General features: G+C 45.4%; 1 protein-coding gene across 10 annotated transcripts in view; it reads right to left on the bottom strand.

The window, feature by feature from the left end:
* Rbcn-3A (rabconnectin-3 alpha) overlaps positions 1-21125 on the bottom strand; it is a 184406-nt gene that overhangs the window by 132304 nt on the left and 30977 nt on the right. For all 10 annotated transcript variants that reach the window (XM_075680510.1, XM_075680519.1, XM_075680514.1 and 7 more), the window contains 6 exons: positions 19287-19462; positions 16737-16849; positions 12213-12528; positions 6729-6878; positions 3845-4206; positions 1789-1936 (listed from right to left, as the gene is read on the bottom strand). In XM_075680510.1, the coding sequence (XP_075536625.1) occupies positions 1789-1936; positions 3845-4206; positions 6729-6878; positions 12213-12528; positions 16737-16849; positions 19287-19462 (1265 nt within the window). The remainder of the gene's footprint in view (positions 1-1788; positions 1937-3844; positions 4207-6728; positions 6879-12212; positions 12529-16736; positions 16850-19286; positions 19463-21125) is intronic.

Genomic DNA, 21125 nt, shown 5'->3' with positions numbered 1-21125 from the left:
AAGCAACGTCATCCTCAGTGACACAGAGTGTGTTGGATATGCAGCATGTCTTAAGGGGCCCCTCACCAGGCCCCATAGCAAATTTTGGTTATACGCTGGAAGTTGTTACGTGTACTCTAGGAAGCATTCTGCTGAAAAATTGTTATAAACCTTCATTGATAGCCGACATAGAAATATTTCAGTGCCGCGAACCCATGATTTCAGGAGGCAAGTGCCGCTGCCAAGCGAGACACCCTCTCCACTTGCCCCGTCTAGCCTCCTCCCAAGTGAAATTCCTTCCCTGCATTCTCCCATACCGGACCTCAAGGATCGCGTGACGCATACATCATGGGCCCCGCCTTCATTTCTTTTTCTCCTCACTTTATTGCGGTACAGCGCACTTCCGCTGACGGCATTACGTGCGAGCTGCAGTGATTGCCTCGCTTCGCGCAGCGCACGATTTTGCGCGCATGTGTACGAGGACACCCGACTAGCACTATAAGTCAGTGCTACACAAATACTAAGGCAAACACAAGCAGATCACAGAGCATGATCCCGCACTGGAACACGGTAGGAAATGACATAGTTTCAGTGTCTGCACGCGCCACTGCACGACAGTGGGGACAAGCAGATGAAACAGAAGTACATATCTCTTGCTGCGGAGCGAAGTAAAACAAAAACATGCAGGCATTCGGTTTTTGTGCTTTATTATTTCGCTAAGCTTTAATTCGTCTATAAAAGCAACATATTACACAAATAACAGATGCTGCCTACAATAATTCTTGAAATCACGTGTCACCACGAGTGACGTCACGGCAAACACATGTACGTAGGCACACTAGCACATGCACGTCATCCTCCTGCTTGGAGTGCAACGGCCGTGAGGGGAAGGGAAAATGGCGTTTGGTTTGAAATTTCAGATCTTTCCGTGTGTGTAGCGATGTAATACTTTGCAGACACGATCATTATCGCGCATTGTATGCTCTGTGTTTGTCAGTTCAAAATGGCCAGACCTGGTGAGGGGCCCTTTAATGTCAGTCTGGATAATCTCCAGACTGGCCTTACAGCCGGCGCAACAGTGGAACTCTGATAGCTCGGTACTTTGCTGGCTTTGTTCACAAATATAAATGGATAGCTAATTTTGTGTCACACTTTCTAAAAAAAGAAGGTTGATCTATATTCAAATAAAAATGGTACTATTTCTAGATACAGGACAGGCTGAGAATTTTTCTATGAAGGAGCTGGTATTTAATAAATTTTGCTTAAAGTTGTCCTTATAGCATGATACAACAAATGGTGTGGTAATTTGTTACAACAGTAAGTCTTTGCTGACAGTGACATTTTTCTGTTGGAGCACTGTCAAGCTGCCTGAATGTGGAGAAACAAAGTTCTAGGTGAAATGTTAATTGCATGGCCCTTTCCCTCCAAAAGCGCTCACAGTAATGAACATAGCAGTATAGCAGTAATCAACATAGCAGTATTAAGCTAAGCTTTTTTAGCTTAGCTTAAATCTAATATTGATTAAGTGATGCATGTTCACTGATGCAAAGCTGTAACTGAGTGCAGGGAACAATCGGGGATCATTGTTTGGAGCATGCATTTGGTTGTGCCTCGCACGATTGGCCTAGGCTGCGCTAACTTCATCAGCTAGTCGGCGTGGCCTAGGCCAATCGCGCGCGGTGCAACGGAACACATGCTCTGAACAACGGATCCCTGATCGCGCCCCAGATTGCTTGGTTTGTGTTCTAAAAAAAGAAACTGTTTGTAATTATGCAAATTATTAAAAGATCTACAAAACTAGTAACTCACATCAGCATTATCCTTCCGACAAGCTGCTGCCAACACCTCGGCAAGCAGTGTGCGCGCATCTATCACAGCTTGGTACACTCGTAGCTGGAGACCATCCGAGGCCACAAAGCAGGCACTTGGTGAATTGGATATGCTGCCCAATGTTGTGCTGCATGGTTTCAGGTGAAAGAGAAAACGAAAAGCACACATTAACTTCTTTACTCAAAACAAATACATATTTAATTAAACAGGCAAACTAGTAGTGCGTTCAATCTTCCTATGCAAAGATATATGTGCTAGCATTTAACCCAATACACTATACATTAATTTTTCAAGCTGCATTGTTGTGGGACAAGATAATCCCCAAAGGGTGCAAATTTTTTTTAAGAGTGTAGAAAATACTACATGCACTCAGTTTCCTATTCTGGTACCAGCAAATCTTCTCATAGGTCGTCGCATGTTGCCATTCACAACTGTCGTCACCAGCAATACTGCAATAAGCATCTTTACCTATTTGTTTCACAGCACGTGTGGCGTAAGTAATGCACTGCATGCTTTTGATAGGCAATAAGTTGCTGATAAGTCAAATACGCTGCCGTTCCCTGCTGCAGGCAGCGCAATGTGCACATCATGTCTTGCTCTGGCAGCATCGTGGCATCGCATTCCGCCGTTGCGCACCAGCTCGATTTCGTTTTGGTTTATCATCACTGCCTTAAAACGACAATGTGCTTCTTGGGCCTGAGTATCTGCGTCTCATGCTGCAATGATTCTCGCTGAATGGGCACATCAAAACTTCTCGCCGAATTGCTCTACTCAAAAAAGTTGCTGAGCCAGGCGGAATTTGAGGTGTATGAACGTAAGCTTGCCAATGCCACAAAAATGACAACCTGCATTGCGGCCAGCTTGGGTCCCACAATATTAGTGCGTATCAGTGTCGCATGCTGCAATGATTTGTGCAGCATTTTGCATTACGTAGATATAAACTACAGTTAGGGTCTGCTGAATATTTGTGACTTCGGATTGTACACTTTCCTAGACAGCATGTTTCTATTGTGTTTTTATCCAAAACGAATGAATTAGGTTCTACTGTGCTTCCAGAGGGAGTAAGAACTCGTTTTATATAGCTTTGCTGCCTTTGATGTATCAGTTGCCAGATTGGCATACATATGTGAAGTATTTTTATGAATACATCAAGTCAATAAGTCTCTGCAGATGTGAATGATAACTTGTGAATTGTTCCACTTATATAAAGAAATATTTTGTTAAAGATGGCCAATATCCACAGCCACAAAGTTGTTTGAAGACAAAAGGATGAAGTTCAGGCAAATCCACAGTACTGCCTGTCATTGTATTGCTGGCTGAACCATCATAGTTGTGGTTTCCGTAGGCCCTGGCATCAGAGAGATTACTCTAGTAATTTCTTTAGGAATTCTCAACAGCAGTAGTGCATTGTTTCATATCATAATCGCCTGCCACTTAGCTTTGCCTTTATCTCCCACTTCCCCTTACCCCAGTGAGGAGCAGCAGGCTAGAGACATGCTCTCCAGGCTGACCTCTCCTCCTCTCTCATTAAAATCTACCCCTCCTCCTCAGAAGCACACTGCCGTAACCACTAAGCAAGTCCACTCTGTGAGCAACAAAATACTTGCTTCAGAACTTGTCAGAACTTGTTTCCAGAACTCCTGTGGCCTACTTGGCAATTTTAAGCTTTTTTTTTTCTTTTCATGAAACTTCCACTGCCTTGCGGATTTCCATAGAACTCATTTGCCATGTGCACTGCGAGTTGCATTTGCCATGGGCCTATGATTTGTTAGTTTCAGGTGGCAGAGGAACTGTCCTAAATGTGCTGGTCCCTCATTCAAACACCGAACCAGAATGAATTTTCTTCAACTAAGCCGCTTTCTTTCTGATAAGCCTCTGTAAGTTTCCTTTGAAACTTCATGCTACTGTTAGGTGAATGGCAATTTTTCACCTTTCATGAAACATCTTCCAACATGCGGATTTCTGCAGCACTCATTTGCCCCATCTCTCAGAAACTTATGCAATGTGAAAACAAGAAAAAAAAAAGGAGGGGAACCTGGGAAGCAGTGTAGGAACCCAGGCAACGTTGGAGAAGGCAGATGGCTCGAGCGAGTTGATGCGGGCCAGCTCGGCGACACCACCAGACTTGGACAGGGGTCCCACAGACTCCACCTTCCAGAGGATGAGCTCACTGCAGAAGCCCTCCGTGGGTGCAGCAGTGGGTGCACTTTCCCGCCGCCGTTTGTCCAAGTAGTCCTGAGGCTGCGGCTGTTCGTCTTCCTCGTCCAGGGGCTCCTTCCCTTTGGGGAGGTTGTGGTGCGACGTGGTCAGCAGCAGTGGGAGCACAGGATGGCACGTGATGTCGTTTATCCTGAACCGATGTCCCGATACTCTTGCTGCATGGCCAATACTGAGCACCTGTAATGAACAGTCAGGCACAGCAACTATCAAACGTTCCTTGCGAAAAAAGAAAGATAGAGAATTTGGAGAAGTCGAGCTATTCAGTTGTGTTGTCGCTTTATTACATTCACATATTCACCATTTCACATCTTATGACCGACTTTCGTGTGCCAAAGCAACAAGTAAGCTACAATAGAAACAGGATAGCAGTGGGCTCCAGATTATCTTTAGAAATTTCAAGCGCTTTTAACATTCACCAAAATATCACCTCACAGGCAGCTTTGCATTCTATCTATATCTCAATGCCACCTGATAGCCAGGAATCAAACCTACTATCTTGACTTGCCAATGCAACACCAAGTCCATCAGCCCAGTGCAAAGGACCACTAGCTCATGTTGTCATTTATGAAGGGAAATGAGGTTGGTTGAAATCAGGCACTTTAATTAAAGCTCAATTAATGCACCCTACAGTGTCAATTCAACTTCGTTTGAGTTCGAAATTTGTAAAAAAATGTTTTTTCATTTCGTTGCCCGGCCATCATAAAGTGCTGGTTCTACAATAAAAGTTTATTCCTCCTCCTCCTCGTTACATGAAAAACCATTTAATAGTGCGCTATAGAAGTGGGCATTGCAGAAGCAATCTTGAATTACCTATACTCATGGCAAAGCGTGATTGACATCGTTTCCATATGCAATGAACCATTCTTCCAGCTTAATTCCAGCTTAACCCTTTGAGCATCAATGCCGTAATTATACGGCGTTGCAAACATGTCTCAAATGGCCGATGTCATATATTTACGGTGCCATATATATGCTTAGATTTTTAACCGTTCGTTGCCCAGCAAACGGTGCCATTGTGTGTGGATGCAATAAAAAAAAAATTTTTTTTTTTGGCTCCTAAGTTTCTTGGTTTTCATTTCACGGCTTCTTTACACTGGCATTTCAGTGACTGCTCATGCGTTAGTTTTGGTTTTGTCTGGCGGGCTGTTTATGTTCGTTGCGCTCGTAAGAACTGATATCTATTTGGTTTCTAATCTCTCAAAGGGTCACTGCTAGATCCTCACTTTTCTGTTACTCACAGGAGTGCAATTACATCTGTTCACAGGCAGGTGCTGGTATATACAAATGATGCCACTTTATACGAACGATGCTGCGATGCCTGCGTTTCTTTTCACGAGAAACTGCTCGTAAAAACTGATAGCCCCTCGTCGGCAACAGAATGAAGGATTACTGCAAGTTTCCAACGCATTCAGTTTTACTGAAGGGCACACGACCATAGAGTTTTCTTGCTTGCACTTACACACATGATTCATTTACGCTATGGGCATACGTGCTCGTTGCTCTGCTGCAAGTGAGTCGAGTGGCAATGCCTCCAATGTGGACTGCTGCCCAAGTGCCAAGTCAGATTATATCTATTTCAGTGTATCTACTTTTTTATTCTTAGTATAACTTTTATAAGTATTTATGCAAGCCTATCTGTATTCATGAACAAACAATGCATGTTTACCTATGGGAAATATGTTTTTGTCACCTTGTAGTCACTCTAGAAAAGTTGCAGTAAATTTTTTTCGAAGTAGGTCAGTCTGAGGATTTTAAATCTGCAATAAAAAGATTCAATCCTGGCCAGCCACATTTGGCAAAAGAAATTGACCCTCAAAGAGTTAAACTCCATATAAGTGCCGTCACCCATGATTGCAAGAAGCAAGCAAATGCATAATATATACTGCATGTTGTAACCCTTCCAACCATTTAGAACCCTTTAGAGCATCTAAAGGGTCATTTTTATTTGTTGCACACGTCAATTGTAGCGATCGTTCCTGTAACTCCGTTTTTACCATCCGCAAAAATCAAAATGCATACGGGAAAAGCTGAACTAAAACATGTCCTATGTGAGATAACATGAACCTGCAGTGCTTTGTTCTGACTTCCCTACCACTAAACATTCTCTATCTTTTTCACTAAGCACCAGGGAATACCAAGTCCTACAAATATTGTACCAACTACTAAACACAGAAACAAGAAAGCACAGTCTAGTGTGTTGCAATTTGTTCATGATTGAGTTTATGTTCGCAGCAAATGAATACATGCCATTTTCACCCTGCTACACATGCTCCCACTTACTTGTCACCGCGCTACTGAGTTTTCTCCAGTAGTACTCCTATGTCACTATTTCTTTACTTCTCTGTGTATGTGTGGCAGGTTGTGTGGTTGCAGTTTCAACAGAACTGAGCCGAGAACTTTTGTGCAGAATATTGCTGTTAGCAAGTTTAGCACTGTTGGCAGTGCTTACGTTGTAACCTATGCTTCGGTGATCAGCTTTAGCTAGAATTATCCAACATTCAACGCAATGAGCCTTTTTCTTAATAGAGACATATGAAGAGAGTTTGAAACTTTCTAACGTTGTCGAATAGATAAAAAAGAAATTACCAATATCAAATTAACAGAAATCAACTCTACCAGTTTAACCTTTTCTTGGATGTTGAAACTGTGGGGCACTGTACAAGTGTCAACACATGTTCAGTGTAGTGTGCTTTACGTACGTGGGTGAAGTGGGACTCCTCGCTGAATGTGAGGTGCCACAAGTTGAGTGACCCGTTGTGGTGCTTGGACAGCATGCACACACTCGGTGTGGGGGCAACTTGGCAGCAGAAGGGGCGCGGTTTGTCTTCTGCGTCTTCGTTTTCCTCAGCCTGCAAGAAAGATTACGTAAAGGCACTGTTGCCAAAGGGTGGCAATCCCAGCAAGTTGCTACAGAAAAGCTAAAGAGAGACATAGCACATAAGAGCTCTTATGTACATAAAAATAGTTCATAAAGCACCTAAATGAAAACAGCCGAGCTTCTTCCTGCAATTAAGATAAGACAAATTACTTAAGAAAACAATGGACCCTCCTTCTGGTGTTGTAGCACAGACTACTTGTTGGTGTCCCTTGCCGCACCAGTTACAGGTCAGGTTCCAGCTTGACAGAAGCCACTGGTGAAATGTTGAAGTAAAACATCCACTGTATCACTCAGGCCGTTTGTTTATTATTGTGATAGCAATTATATGGACACTCCAAGTGCATTTCTGCCATTGACATCAGTGCTGGCTTCAGCATCGTCGTCACTGTGAAGTTCCATATAAAGTCCAAGGGCGATAACCATTGCCACGCACCCTACTATGTATGTGCGAGTGAAAGTTTGCAAGTGGAACTGATGATCGCTGCTCCACGTCACCTGTGTGAAAGAGAGAAAAGCAGGGAGAAAGCGCGCAGCCGTCCAGCACGTGCGAGGCACCGGGAACAGGGGAGGGAGGAGGGGTTCTACTCCGGCTGCAACTGCGCATGTGGTACCATATCTCGAGAGCGATTTGCATAAGGGGGCCGAGTCCAGGTGTGTCGGTGGCTCATAGCTTTGTGCATGCTGTGTGTTCTCAGTGCTCACTTTGTGTTGAAGCAACAGAGAGCAAAAATGTCACTTCACTTGCCGCTGCTGCCACGTTTCTTCATGCCAGCGTTTCGACAGCAAGTTTCCGTGGTCATCGAGTGAGGTGTGTTAATGTTTGCTTGTGCATGTGTGACACCATGCTTGTTAATTTAGTTAGTATGCCTATGTTTACAAGTTTATACAGTCAATAAAACTACTATCCTTACTTTGTACAGTTGTTTACTATTTTGCTATCGCAATTGATGCTTCGCCTTTCGGGCAAAACTGACCTTTTAATGCCTCCATGAGGAAAGGTCAAAACCGACCATAAAGCTGCTATACTAAAGCTCTGAAAGTGAGCTTCCATGCAAAGCCACAGTAACATCACGGTAATAAAGAAATTTCCATAGACATTTGACATATGCCTCTCATGATAATAACGCCTGTGGACATTAATAATTGTCTGTAGAGAGGTAATGACTGTAAGTTAAGGAAAGCACATGGAAAATATCCCCTTTGCTTTTCTTGGCTTGACTGTCAATTGAATTCTTATAATTGTCGTTAATAATCTAGCCCCACTCTTTCTTTTATTCTTCTCTCTGAAAATATATAGTAATGTAATTCCGATACAGTTAAAACTCAATATAACAAACTTCAATATAATGAAGTGTGTTTATACACGATTTCAATATAACAAAATTTCACTGCTACCGCGAAGGAATATTGAAACAATTAATGGAAACTTCTGCGGATGCACATGGTCAAACACAGTGGACTCTCTTTAAATGGAACCTCAAGGAACCAGGGAAATGGGTTCCGTTTATCAGGAGTTCCATTTACTGAGAGACAAAGCTGAATACAACTGTATGAATACAAAACCAACCAACCATGAAAATGGTGTTTTGTTTAAGAAGCAGTTCCCTTTAAGCCACTGTAGTTGAATTACAAATTCCACTTAGTAATTTACAAATTCCAATTTGTAATTCCACTGTAGTTGAATTACAAATGAATGCTTATGAACAAACCTCTCCAATCACGCACCACATGACCAAGAGTGACCGCAGAAGTGGAGCAGCGTCATGTTCCATATAAACTCCAACAAGTGCGATAAAATTCTGTTGCACCGGGTGCGCTGTATGTTTTGGGTGTGAGTGAAAGCGTGTGAGGGTGAGCCGAGAAGGATGGTGGCTTGATGAGCGCCGTATTCCCATGCAAGCAAAGGAATGAGGCGTTGTCTTTCGGCGTGTTTAGCACTGGAGGTTGTGTAATTTTGATTGTGGGGAGACGTTGGGGCGAGAGGCAGACGTAGCATTCGCTCACTGTTGGCGGCACTTTTCATGATAGCGTGTTCCCACTGCGGGCGACGCTACAGGTTCAAGCAACACCGCTGCTTTATTGGCAGTCTTAGGTGGCAGAGGTAATTAGTGCCATCCATCAAGCCGGCAGGAAAGCAAAACCTTTTCCCTCTCGCCCTTCCTAGCAACTATGCTCCCCTCATCCTTTTCAACTCCCTCGTAACTCCCTCACTTTCGATAGTCCTTGCGCTCACGCGCCTCCGCGCCGATGCCAGCTTGCTTCTTGAAGTTTTGTTTTCTGCGTAATTGGGAAGCGAGCGTTGGCCGGTGTGGGCCATTGTCACAGAGTGCATGCCCGCGCCCCTCTCAAGATGGCCGCCATTGCCGCCGCAGCAGCAACGCCGCTTGCACGGCGATGGGGAAGAGAGCTTCCCATTGTCCCTGAGCTCGCCGGACCGGTTGGTGACGTGGGTCGCCTGAGCGCGACGGAGGGACGAGGCGGCTCGGCGACCGTCAGAGCGGCTTGGAAGACGGAGCAGGTTGGTCGGGCACCGGGGGACAGCTGAAGATGTGGTCGGCAGGCTGAGATCTCCAGGCCGAAGTCTTCGCCGGCCGAGCGACAGACGGTGCAAGTCCGTCAGGATCTTCGGCAGCGAAGTTGTAGCAGCCCGACGCTCTTCAGATCGGGACCTCGGCAAGCACGCCCCAGATAAGCCTCGTGTTCCAGCCCGCTCTCAGAACTTTCCGCCGGACTCTCTTTTCTAATCGCGTTTAATCTTTCATTTGTTTATCCATCGCGTGTTAATTTTTGTATGTTCTGTTAGCGTAGTGTTCGCCGTATTTATCGTCGCGTATATTTTTCATTTGTGTCGCGGATTTTTTGTTATTTCGCGAGTGTTAATGGTTCCCACGTGGTGGGCTTAGTGTCGCGCGAGTGGCGTCAGGGCGTGTGTTGTGTGACCCGCACGCCTTCCGCGAGCTAGGACCCACTACTGGAAGTTGTATGTTCTTTTTCTTTCATTATGTCTCGCGCATGATTTTATCTTATTAAATTGAATGTGTGTGTTGTACGTCGCCTCCCGTCTCATGCCTCTGGTTCACGGTCGATCAGGCGTGGACCTTATCGCCGGTCAGCAGTCGAACCTTCAATAACGCACGCGGGGTGGGTTTGTTGTCGCCCCATCCCCTCCTGTTCGGAGAGTGCGAATTACCCCACCATCAATCTTTGACAGCCATCTTGCGGTCCTTGCTCACTGTGTGCTTGTGCTCTGTGATATTTCACGACTTGCATCATTCGTGCATCATGCTATGGTGCATGAATACTTCAAAACAAGTCCTTCTTTTAATTCGAACAACTGTTCGGGCCCCTTTGAGTTCAAATTATGGAGATTCGGCTGTTTAAGGTAAAGTGTGCCCAGCAGTAAGAAAACAGTTAAACCTCGATATAACAAAGTAGGTAAAATCGGCAATTTGCTTCGTTATATCTTATATCGTTATATCGTTATATATCGTTATATCGTTAATTTTGTAGTATTGAAGTTTGACCTTTAATGCAAATAAGTGCAGTCGCCGATCGATTTTTCTTACACAGGAAGGGGCTGTAGAATTTTCCGAATTATTGGGCAATCGAAAAAAGGCGAATTTGAATTGAAAAACAATTCATTTTGATGAACTCAAGAGTTGGTGACGAATGTATGGTTTTGCGCTACGTCAACGATATCTTAATCGGCGGAACGAATTAAGCCAAGCCCCTGCTGATGATAGCATCGTCCCAGTGTGGGCGATGCTATTATGAAAAGCGGCAGCAGGGGGAGTGAATGCTTCGTCTGCCTTTCACTCCAATGAATCACCGAAACTCGAGATTATGCAACCTCCAATACTGAACACGCGGGAAGACAGGTTACATGATGTCACACTGTCTGGGCACACCCACTCTTAGCACGCGCGGCAGATTACCTCTAAAGCAGGGTGCGCGGCTGCGTATGTGCTCAACAGTACTTACAGCCATGCGCAGCCACAACCGAGACGCACGCCAGGATTCGCAATGTGCACCAACTTACTCCTCCCTCCACCCCACTCGCCTTTTGCACCCGATTGATCGCGTTACCAGGGGCTCGCTCCCCTCCCCCTCTTTCTTGTCTCACCCTTGCACACTTTCTCTCGCACTGGCAGCAAAGAGTGCACGGGGCGCGATAGGATATTATTGCACTTGGACTTTATAAGGAACATGATGCGGCTCCACTTCGGCAATCACTCTTGTCACACCGTGTGCGATTTGAACCATCTGCATCCACGGAGGTGTCCATTTATATTATCTCGGCATTCTGACGTGGTGGATGCGAAATTTCGTTATATTGACATTGCATACAAACACACTTCGTTATATTGAGGTTCTAAATACATGTTGTTCGATAGGCAAGAGGTTACTTTGTTATTCTGAGAATTTCGTTATACTGAAGTTCGTTATATCGAGCTTCAACTGTATAAGTAGAAAGCAATTCATTAAAAAGTAATTTACAGCCACGTACACAGCTCTGAACAGATAAATGAGTTTTCAGCACTGCACCTAACTTTATTTATCTAGGGCTACCAGCTTGCCAGCTGAAGAAAGAAAAAAACTCATTTTTGTTTTAGGCATCAGACAGCTGTGGGTTGCAAGTGAACAAAGCTTTGCAATTTAAAAGAATGGTGAGTGGGCATTTAGCAGCTTCAAGGTCTTTTGCACTGATACAAAGCTGAAGTGCAAGCAAGCCAAAATTAACTAGAATGTGTCATTTCAAAGTTCTTCGGCTATGGCTTGTCTCATAAACAGCCATGCAGTAACGCTACAGTGCACTTTCAATAACAACATGACAACACAATACCAGCAACTATGCAATATCCACGTACATTACGGTTTACTGTTAAAGGAAACACCTAAATAGTATTCAAAGCAACATAACATGAATGTATCATGAACTTTACAGGAAAGTAACTCTTGATCTTACATGTCAGGTAAACTTCTAAGAGCAAAAAGTGATTGCTGGTGCTTTAATGTCAAAACTGGGCTTTAAGCAGTCCAAAACTAATAACTTGGTGCTCCCTTTGACAGTAAACAGTACTGTACATGGCTGGTGCTCGTTCAAAGGAATATTGGAGTATATGTGTCCGTATGAATACATTGCTAGTTAAGAAAATGAATACAGCAACACACACATGAATACTTCGAGAATAGCCACACAGTAATGCTACATGGAACTTTCAAGTAAGCGCACATGAAAAGACAGAGACTGCTGCTTTATTTTTCAGTCTCTCTGGAAGCACATACAGAATATCATCATACTGACCTGGTGTACAGGTCCCTGTTGTTGGGATCCCTGTTGCATAGATCCAGATTTCACAGACCCCTGCTGCTGTACAGGTTGGGGTGGAACCACCAAGGTGACTGGAGCAACAGGCGTGAGAGGGCTAGGCTGGGCCCATGCTCCCAGCCCCGACAGGACAGTGCGCAAGTCAAGGCCAGCCGTTGGCAGGTAGAGGGCCAGGTGGTGCGACAGTGTGGCCGCGTCCCCGAGAGGAATGGCAGTCGGAATGCGAGAGGAGAAGCTTACCAGGGCCTGGCGGAACGACCCGGGACTGCACTCATCCAGCCAGTCAACCAGCCTGCACGACAGTGGTGCCAGAGTAGACAAATTAAACAGAGCATAGTCTAGGAGCTGTCTCCATGAACAAATGTGGCAGTGCCCAAACGTGCGAAACATGAACCATGGTCACTTGAGAAATAATTGACACAGCATCAACATGCTGTTTTTTAACAATTTAAGCCAAGCCAGAGCCTGCAAATTGTGTGGGGAGATTATAGAGCCAGAAACTATGCAGAATAGGTAACTGTCAAGGATCTCATAAGTTGCCTTTTCATATCGAGCTCATATGTGATAGGCTATAGAACCAAAAGCATCTGTATTATTGACAGCCAACTGTGTTATCAAATCCTTGTTTGCTTGTATACAAGTTTGCCCAACAGAGAATTTAATTCTTAACTCTCACCTTTGGCAGTGCCTTGTCCTCTACAATCACTACAATGTGACAATATTTCATGTGGTACACCAATGAAGTATTGGGCACAAGGACGTATGGTGGCACCATTTGCTGGTAGCATCGCATTGACATGGTATGAAGGATAACGTGGTACACTCCTTATGTGGCATATTCAGGTGGTCACTTCAAAGCGCTCAAGAGGTATTCATCTTGTTTTGGGTAGTAGAGAAAGACGTTCCGAGTACATTCGGTTGGGTCTTTCAGATTGGTGAAATCCGACTTGGAGCGCCCAGAAATGCTCCCACACATGATATTGGAGCAAATGCAAGGTAAGGCCAGTTTTCCATCGTGCGAGCGTTATATAGCTTCCATCAGCATGCTTTTGCCGGTGTCAGTGCGGCCGTTTAGGCTGTTGTGCTTTGCATGCCTCACATCATTGTTTGAAATGTAGTAACAATTGCATTTCTTAGCAGTCTCCAGTTATACTTTTGACTCGAGAGGCAAAAGCAGGGACAGCATGTTACAGTCATGCCAAAAACTTGCTGTGCTGGCATAAGACTGGTAGGACCCTCTCGCAAATGACAGCCACTGTAGCGATTGCTTTTGTAGCCTACAATTTTTGTCTAGTTTGCACTCTCACTGGCTGTGATGCTACAATGCTGTGTGATGTGGCAGCATTCAGTCAGGCATCACAGACAGTTTCCCTCAACCGTAGCTCTCATCTCGCTTGCCAAAAAGTTACCCGCCGTTCGGGAGGTGCGCGTTTTCTCTAACTTGGATCTGGAGCATCTTACATTCCACCTTCGAGAAGCAGACCAGACTACCCAAATTTACCAATAATCTGGCTACTGGTGCTTAACTGAAAGACGCCACGCAAATGATATTTTCTACATTTCTGTTAAGTGCCTCCAAAGTGAGGGAAATTGTTTACTGCCAAGTTAATGGTAAATAGAGAACTAAAGGCATCAGCTATATCCATGCCCATGGCCGCTCTGTTGACTTCAAGGAGGAGGAGGAGGAGGAGGAGGAGGAGGAGGTGGTGGTGAGGTGGTGGTGGTGGTGGTGGTGGTGGTGGTGGTGGTGGTGGTGGTGGTGGTGGCGGCGGCGGCGGCGGCGGCGGCGGCGGCGGCGGCATGCTTTAGGTTCTGGTTTAAGTTTTACTACAGAACTTACGCTTCATTTAGCGCAGGCTTAGTGCAGCTTTCCACTGAAATTAATTTTGGAGCAGGATGGCGCAAAGAAGTGCGGTTGGCGAAATTCGGCACAATTCGTGCAGATGTTCAACTACACTAAGAGCTACTGTCAATTAACAATTTCTAAATTCGGTGCAATTCGCGCAGATGTTCAACCACTGTCAGAGCTACTGGCAATTAACAATTTCTAAACAGCAGCTGTCAGTATGCAACTCTATGAAACTGATAGAAGCATATAGTATGGACATCTTGCAAGGGCCACACACCCTATTAATATAATCACTACGATCATGTACTTCGACCAGCCTTCACTTTTCCCTGTGGTGATTTGCAAGTATTAAAGGGGCCCTGAACCACCTTTCTTTACATGCTTAAAAAATGCCTTGGAATGAGCATGGTGCCCCCCAGGAATATATTACCAAAAGTATTTTGCAAAAAAAAAAAGAAAAAAGAAACAGACTACGAGCATAGATACTACAAGTGCAATATTCCTCAACGTCCTTCATTCCGAAAGAACAGGGCAGAGGTTGCTGATCTCATCACTTTGCAGAGCTACATTCTACTAGATAGCTGTGCATGGCTGCTTTTTTCTTGTACCGAGTGGCAGGAGTAGCACATTTCCTTTTGCACTTATCTCTACAGCAAACACACAATTTCCGAGGCTTGAATGAAACTGTCTTTCGCTCATGCAAATATCTTTGCAATGCGCAGATCAGCTCAGCGATGGTTGTCGCACTCCAAAAACATTTTGAAAGGATTATTAACACGAGTTTCAACCATGATGGCGATGCAACCTGAAGTTGAGCAACTCTGTTAGCAGATGACCTGCTCAGGATGGCTTGCAGTGCCACCATGGAGGAAGGAAAGCATAGGAGAGGCTCCGGCCAGCAGGAAGTATTGGAGAAAGTGTGGCAGAAGTCATATGCTCTTTCTCGCGAAGTACCACTATGACTGGTAGCTTAAATGTCAACACTGCCATAGTAACCACGCTCCTGAAGCTCTTGCTGCTGCTCTAGACCTCTGAAAACTGAAGTAGGTTTGTTTAGGCCCGTGTCTTTCTCACAGTAGATTCTGTTCGTGAGATCACCAGACTTTGGAGCATGGTGTGCAAACTTGAAAGTTGTGTTTTGGGTCTGTGAGTGTGAGTTGTCAGTCAGCAACAGACACAGTCAAGTAATCATGGCATGAGTCTTCTTCGTCGTCTTCAACGTGCCATGGAAAAGCACAGGAGCGCGTCTGCATCATTAAACTATTACGGAAGTTTCGTAGGCTGTTCTGACGCGCGTTGGCAGCGCACACTACCAGCAGCTCATAGCAATGCAAGTTCAAAGCTCCCGCCTATCTGCTCCAGCGAGCTGATTGGAGGCGCAATGGGCGATGGCACACCAACATGGCTGCATTTCCGGCTTCAAAAATCTGACGTCAAGGCCCCTTCTATTTTGTTTCTTTCCTCCATGACTGCCATGCACCTGGAGCCATGTCACCCACAGAGATCAATCAGAGCATGCGGTTGTCTAAGCATCCGAATGGCGATAGGGCTTGTCGCGGCACCCCATGGTAGCTACACTATGCAGCAGGTGCAGCTACGTGTAACTGTAGTGCATATAGCACAATGTTTGCTGCGTGCACAAAATGGCCGGAGTGCGTGCTCACACCTGTGTGCTCCATTCTGGCCGTGCTACGTGGTGCAGACCAGCTTTGTCCTGGACAGATGGTAGCGAAACCCAGATTGCACATTTTTATGTGCTATCAATAGGTCAATATGAAGTGATGCGAGCCAGAGTGTCTAGCCAGAAGTGACAGAGAGTGAGCATGCGCTGGCGCACAACCCCTTGTAAATGCTAATTGCCATTCCTCATGATGCATGGCAGGCGTAACATACATGGGCTCTGGGCTGAACCTTCGCGTGGTGCAATGCTAGCTGAGTGTGTTCAAAACTAATCGAAATTAGAAAGACTTACTGGCTATGACACCAATAAACAGTGTGGCCAAAGTTTCATTCCTAAGAGGCCAGGTGTGGCCCAGCATGAGCAGACAATAGTCTGCATTCTCCAGAAGTGCATAATATTTATCGAAATTCGAAACGCAGATTTTTTGTTAACTTCCACTTGTTTAGTCATTAGCATCAATTACCATATTTACTTGAATCTAATGCACATTTTTCTTTCCAATAAAATAGATAAAAAAATTGTATACACATTAGAATCGAGTACAACCCTAAATCTGCGTTACCACATCGCCATCTACATTTCAATATGGCCGCCTCGCATGCGCTTTGAGCCCAGCAACGGTGAGTAGGTGTGCCTTCCTCCGGTGTAAAGTGTAGTTCAGCACTTTTCCACTTCCTACAGTCAGAGGCCTGTCACAAGCAGCACACGTCGTGTCTCGCTGCGGCCGTATTATTAAAATTTGGCAGCAACGTTTACAGCAGCATATGCTATCCATGGAATGTGCTTTTTCCCCAAGTTTGAGCGCTGGTTCAGGGCCCCTTTAGGATGCAGGCTATGCAACCATCAGTACCTGCACTTGACTTTATCCTGTCTAGAGCAAACGTGTACTGCTTTAAATCAGGATAGTTCAGAAGGAACCCCAAGAAGTACCCAACTACTGAACTTGCCAATCGCTGACCAAGGTGCTCACCAAACAAGGAAGCTCCCATCGACCGGATGAATGCTGAACAGCAGGTCGGGGCTCTGGTGCCACTCGCGCAAGAGTGATTCTATCTTGTGGTCCAGGGCATTTCCCAGTGACTGCTGCTGCGACAGAGAGGGGCACAGCGTGTGTACCCAAGGTTGTTAGTTCACACACTTAGAATGGTATTAAGACTGAATTGTGCAAGTGAGAAAAATGTTTCCTGCCGTTCCCATCCTCCAAGGGCTGTTCTAAGCAATACAGCACATGGCTGATCTATAAGGTGCCTGTGCCTCAAAAAGGTATTCTAAAAAGGTTCATTACTTCTTTCGTTAGCTATGTCTCATTTCTACATGAAGAAGCAAAACTAGTTCTAATAAAACACTCTTAAGCAGCGTGATGCTGACAAGGGCTTTCACTGTCCGACACAAATACAGCTCCTTTACACAGCTGCCACTTCTCAATAATGACAATATTAATTTGTTGTTCATGAATGTCCAACATTCATGGGCTCTCTAACAAAACTGCAGCCGATAAAAGCTGAGAGAAAGAATATGAACACTTCAAATTCTAGCATTTAGCATCTTTATGCTGAGTGTTATGCAGTGCTGTGATCCTAATTTTCACATTCTGAGCAACTTGCTACATGGTTTCTTTCATTTTTTTCTCAGAGCATTTTCACATTCACATCTTCCATATTACATCATTGATGTCACTGTGTATCTTGTTTTTTGTATTTGTGCAGCAATACTTTCTCTATGATACTGTATAATTGCATGTATAACTCGCACCAAAAATTTTTTTAATTTTATCAGTAAAGTTGAGGTGCAGATTATACGCAAATTTTGCCTTAAAGCGCCCCTCACCAGGTCTGAACATATTGAGCTGACAAGTGCAGTCCATGCAATGTGTGCTCATGATCGCGTCTGCTAAGAATTACATCACTACGCACCACGGAAAGAGCTGAAATTTCAAACTAAAAGCTGTTTCCCCTTCTCCTCACGGGCGCCGCACTCCGCCACACTGGTGACGTACATGAGCAAGTGTGCCCGCGTACATGTATGACGTCGCTCATAGGGGCCCCTGACACCTCGAGAATTATTCAAGGCAACATCTGCTACTTGTATAATCTGTTGCTTCAATAGACAAATTACAGTTTAAAGAAATAATAATAAGTGTCTGCATGTTTTTGTTTTACTTCACAATGCAGCAAGAGAGATGTACTTCTGTTTTGTCTGCTTGTTCCCGTGTCGTGCAGTCACACGCGCTAAGAGCGAAACTATGTCATTTTACTACCGTGTTCCAATGCACGATCATGCTCTTTGATCCAATTGAGTCTACCTCAGTCTTCATGTAGCACTGATTTATACCGCTAGTCAGGTGTTCTCGGGCACAGTGCGCAAAATCGTGCGCTGAGCGAAACGGAACAAATCCAAGAGCTCACGCTTGTCACCCTCAGCGTAACTGAACCGTGCAGCGAAAAAGCAAGAGGAAAAAAGAAGCAGAAGAAGAAGGGGCCCGGTCCTTCAGCTCCAGTATGGGAGAATGAAGGAAAGGAATTTCACTTGCTGAGGCTAGACGGGACAAGTGAAGAGTGTGTCCTTGTTTGCAGTGACGTTCACCTCCTGAAATCATGGGTTCGTGGCACTGAACTATTTCTATCTCAGCTATAATGAACCAATTTGAAAAGTTGTTGTGCTATAACACTCCCAAGAGGGCACGTAACAACTTCCAGTGTATAAAGAAAATTTGCTATGCGGCCTGGTGAGGGGGCTTTTAAGGAGTGGCTTCGAGGCAGCGTGGAGCACGCTGCAGTGAAGCTGCATCTCAAGGCAAGGTTCTCCCCTATTCAATGTTTTGATGTCTCCAAGAGAACTCCAACCTCTCCCCACCCCTGCGTGTTAGAGCTCCCTTCACCCCTCCCTCATGGTTACCCATTCTTTTCCTCCTTACAGGTCACCATTCTGCATTTAGTGGATTTAGTGCATTGTGCATGTGGCTCCAGCGATCTCATACGTCACCCTTTCAAGTGACGCCCTCTTGGTCCATGCGAAGCACTTTGCAATACAGCAGAAAGCCAAATCACTGTTGAGATTTTTGCCTTGGTCACGTTTGCTACGCCACCATTATCCATGCAAGGGCTGCTCTGTCTAGGCTGTCATCCTCTATCGTGTGAATGCTAGCTGCAAAGTGATCCGATACACACCACGTGACATGTGACTGATTCGCCCATGATCACATCTCTCATGCGAATCCAGCTTTATCAGCATCTCCAAAGAGGGAGGGAATAGAACTGTTGGCCGTGGATGGCATGACAAGTCATGCCATCCACGGATAGAGACTGTTTTTGCAAAGACTTGAGGATTGTTTCATGCAGTTATTTCAGCGGGTTATATGCATGGATTTCTTTTTACTCGCAGCCTGTTGTAATTTGGGGTGCAGCTTATGTGCAGTGGTGGGTTATAGGCAGAGAAATATTATACTTACCCTACCATGTGCAGTATCACATGGTTGCCATGCAGAATAATATGTGAAATAAGTGGCATTAAATCTTCGTACCTCTACGTTCTTGCCAGATGCCTCAGTGGCTAAAGACGCTGAGGACGATGCTGGCGAGAAGGCCTTGGCAGACTGGGAGCCTTGTAACCCTTCCTCGGCTAGTGCTGTCGTGGTTGCCACGCTTCCAAGCCTCAGTGATTTCAGCCCTGATCGACCTTGCCAGCTGCTTTTGGTGGCTGCAGAGAAGGAACATAATGTGTAGACCGCCGCTGAGGTGAGCAACATAACCCTTTTGCAAACCAGCTGCACCTTTGGTTCTTTGAGCTGACAAAGCTTTGTAATCTTGCTTCCCCACTACGCCCACCCACCAATCCACTCATGCACACACAGCGGGCCAGCATTTTTATTCTGCAAACTTAAAGGAGAACATTTAGCAATCACAGGTGTCCTGCTTTTACTTAATTTGTGATAAGCTTTCATTTTTGCATACATCCTTTAATGGAACACTTGGCATCATTGTTTGCCTGGATGATCTAAACTTTAATTGCTGTCGGACAGCAAAAACCAGTCTACATCTCTCCAACAACTCGCTTCCACAATGGTGGAATGCATTTATTATTATTCTTCAGGGCAGGCAAAGACTCCAAGTACTCTGCAGAACAACACAGACTAATAAATTGCATTCTTGCTTCGAAATTTGGATAAAATCAAAGCAGAAGTAAGCTCTAAAACTTTATTTACACTTGTTAGGGTAAAACGCAGTACAGTAAACCCTCATTATAATGAAATGAAGGGGACAGCGAAAAAAAATTCGGTATAACTGGTAATTACATAACTTCTACTCTATAAAAGATAAAAACGAAGAGCTGAGATAGCAACTCCGCAGACGTCTAATACAGAAGTTACACAGCAAATTTTCGATTACGATGGAGCTAGGTAAGGATGGAATTTCTCGGTTGCAGTTAGCTCCTTTGCACAAGCTGCAGGAGGGAACCAATAGGGTCTTGGTTCAGTGGACTTTGGGCACGCGAAAGGCAGCATGAATTAACATTTATCTGTTCCGTTGCACACTACTTCTATCACACTGCGACAACCTCGACAGCAGCACTATGGCAGCGCCACCAATCACAACTGATGGCGCACAAGTGCAGCATGGAGGAAAAAGGTTCACCGACGGAGAAGGTTGCTTGATTGCTTGGGACGAATAAGCCCCCTGAATAAATCTATGGGTAGCAATATTCCTTTATCTTGCTGCCCAAGCCAGCAAGCGAGGGCAGGTGAGGAGGTTTGGGGCTTATGCCTGTCTCCCTGTAGGTGGAGCAGAGTTGCGGAGTTGTGCTCGTGCCGCTTCTGCAGAAACAAGTGCACAAATGCCTGCAAGCTGCCAGCTGCACCTTTTGTTTTCATGGTTTTTTGTCTTGACTTGCACCAGCACCATGACAGTTGCTCTTGATTGCGGTGTGCGATTGCCGTGACCGTGAATCCAGCAATTGGCACGATCGGCATGCTGTTCAGTGTGATTGCTATGATCAAAAAGAACAAAGTCAGGGGCAAGTGATGAGACAAGGTGTGTGCGGCGAGAAGGAGAGGCCATGAGTGCGCACCCGCTTGCCACTGATAGCACGGAAGTGCAGCATGGAGGAAAAGGGTGCCTAGGCAGCGCGATGGCGTAGCTGGCGATTGAGACGGTCGCTTGCTCGCTCGGTGTGGAAGGCTTCACTTGCACGCGTGCAAATGTGCCCACCCACATACCCAGCGTCACAGCCCCTCCCTCCCCCCCGCATGCACGCATGCATGCGCGCGCGCGCGCGCGCACGCACGCACGCACGCACGCACGCACGCACGCACGCACGCACGCACGCACGCACGCACGCACGCACGCACGCACGCACGCACGCA

This window comes from Dermacentor variabilis, chromosome 2 (assembly GCF_050947875.1).
Source record: "Dermacentor variabilis isolate Ectoservices chromosome 2, ASM5094787v1, whole genome shotgun sequence".
Taxonomy (NCBI): domain Eukaryota; kingdom Metazoa; phylum Arthropoda; class Arachnida; order Ixodida; family Ixodidae; genus Dermacentor; species Dermacentor variabilis.
This window is presented reverse-complemented; position numbering and strand designations above follow the sequence as displayed.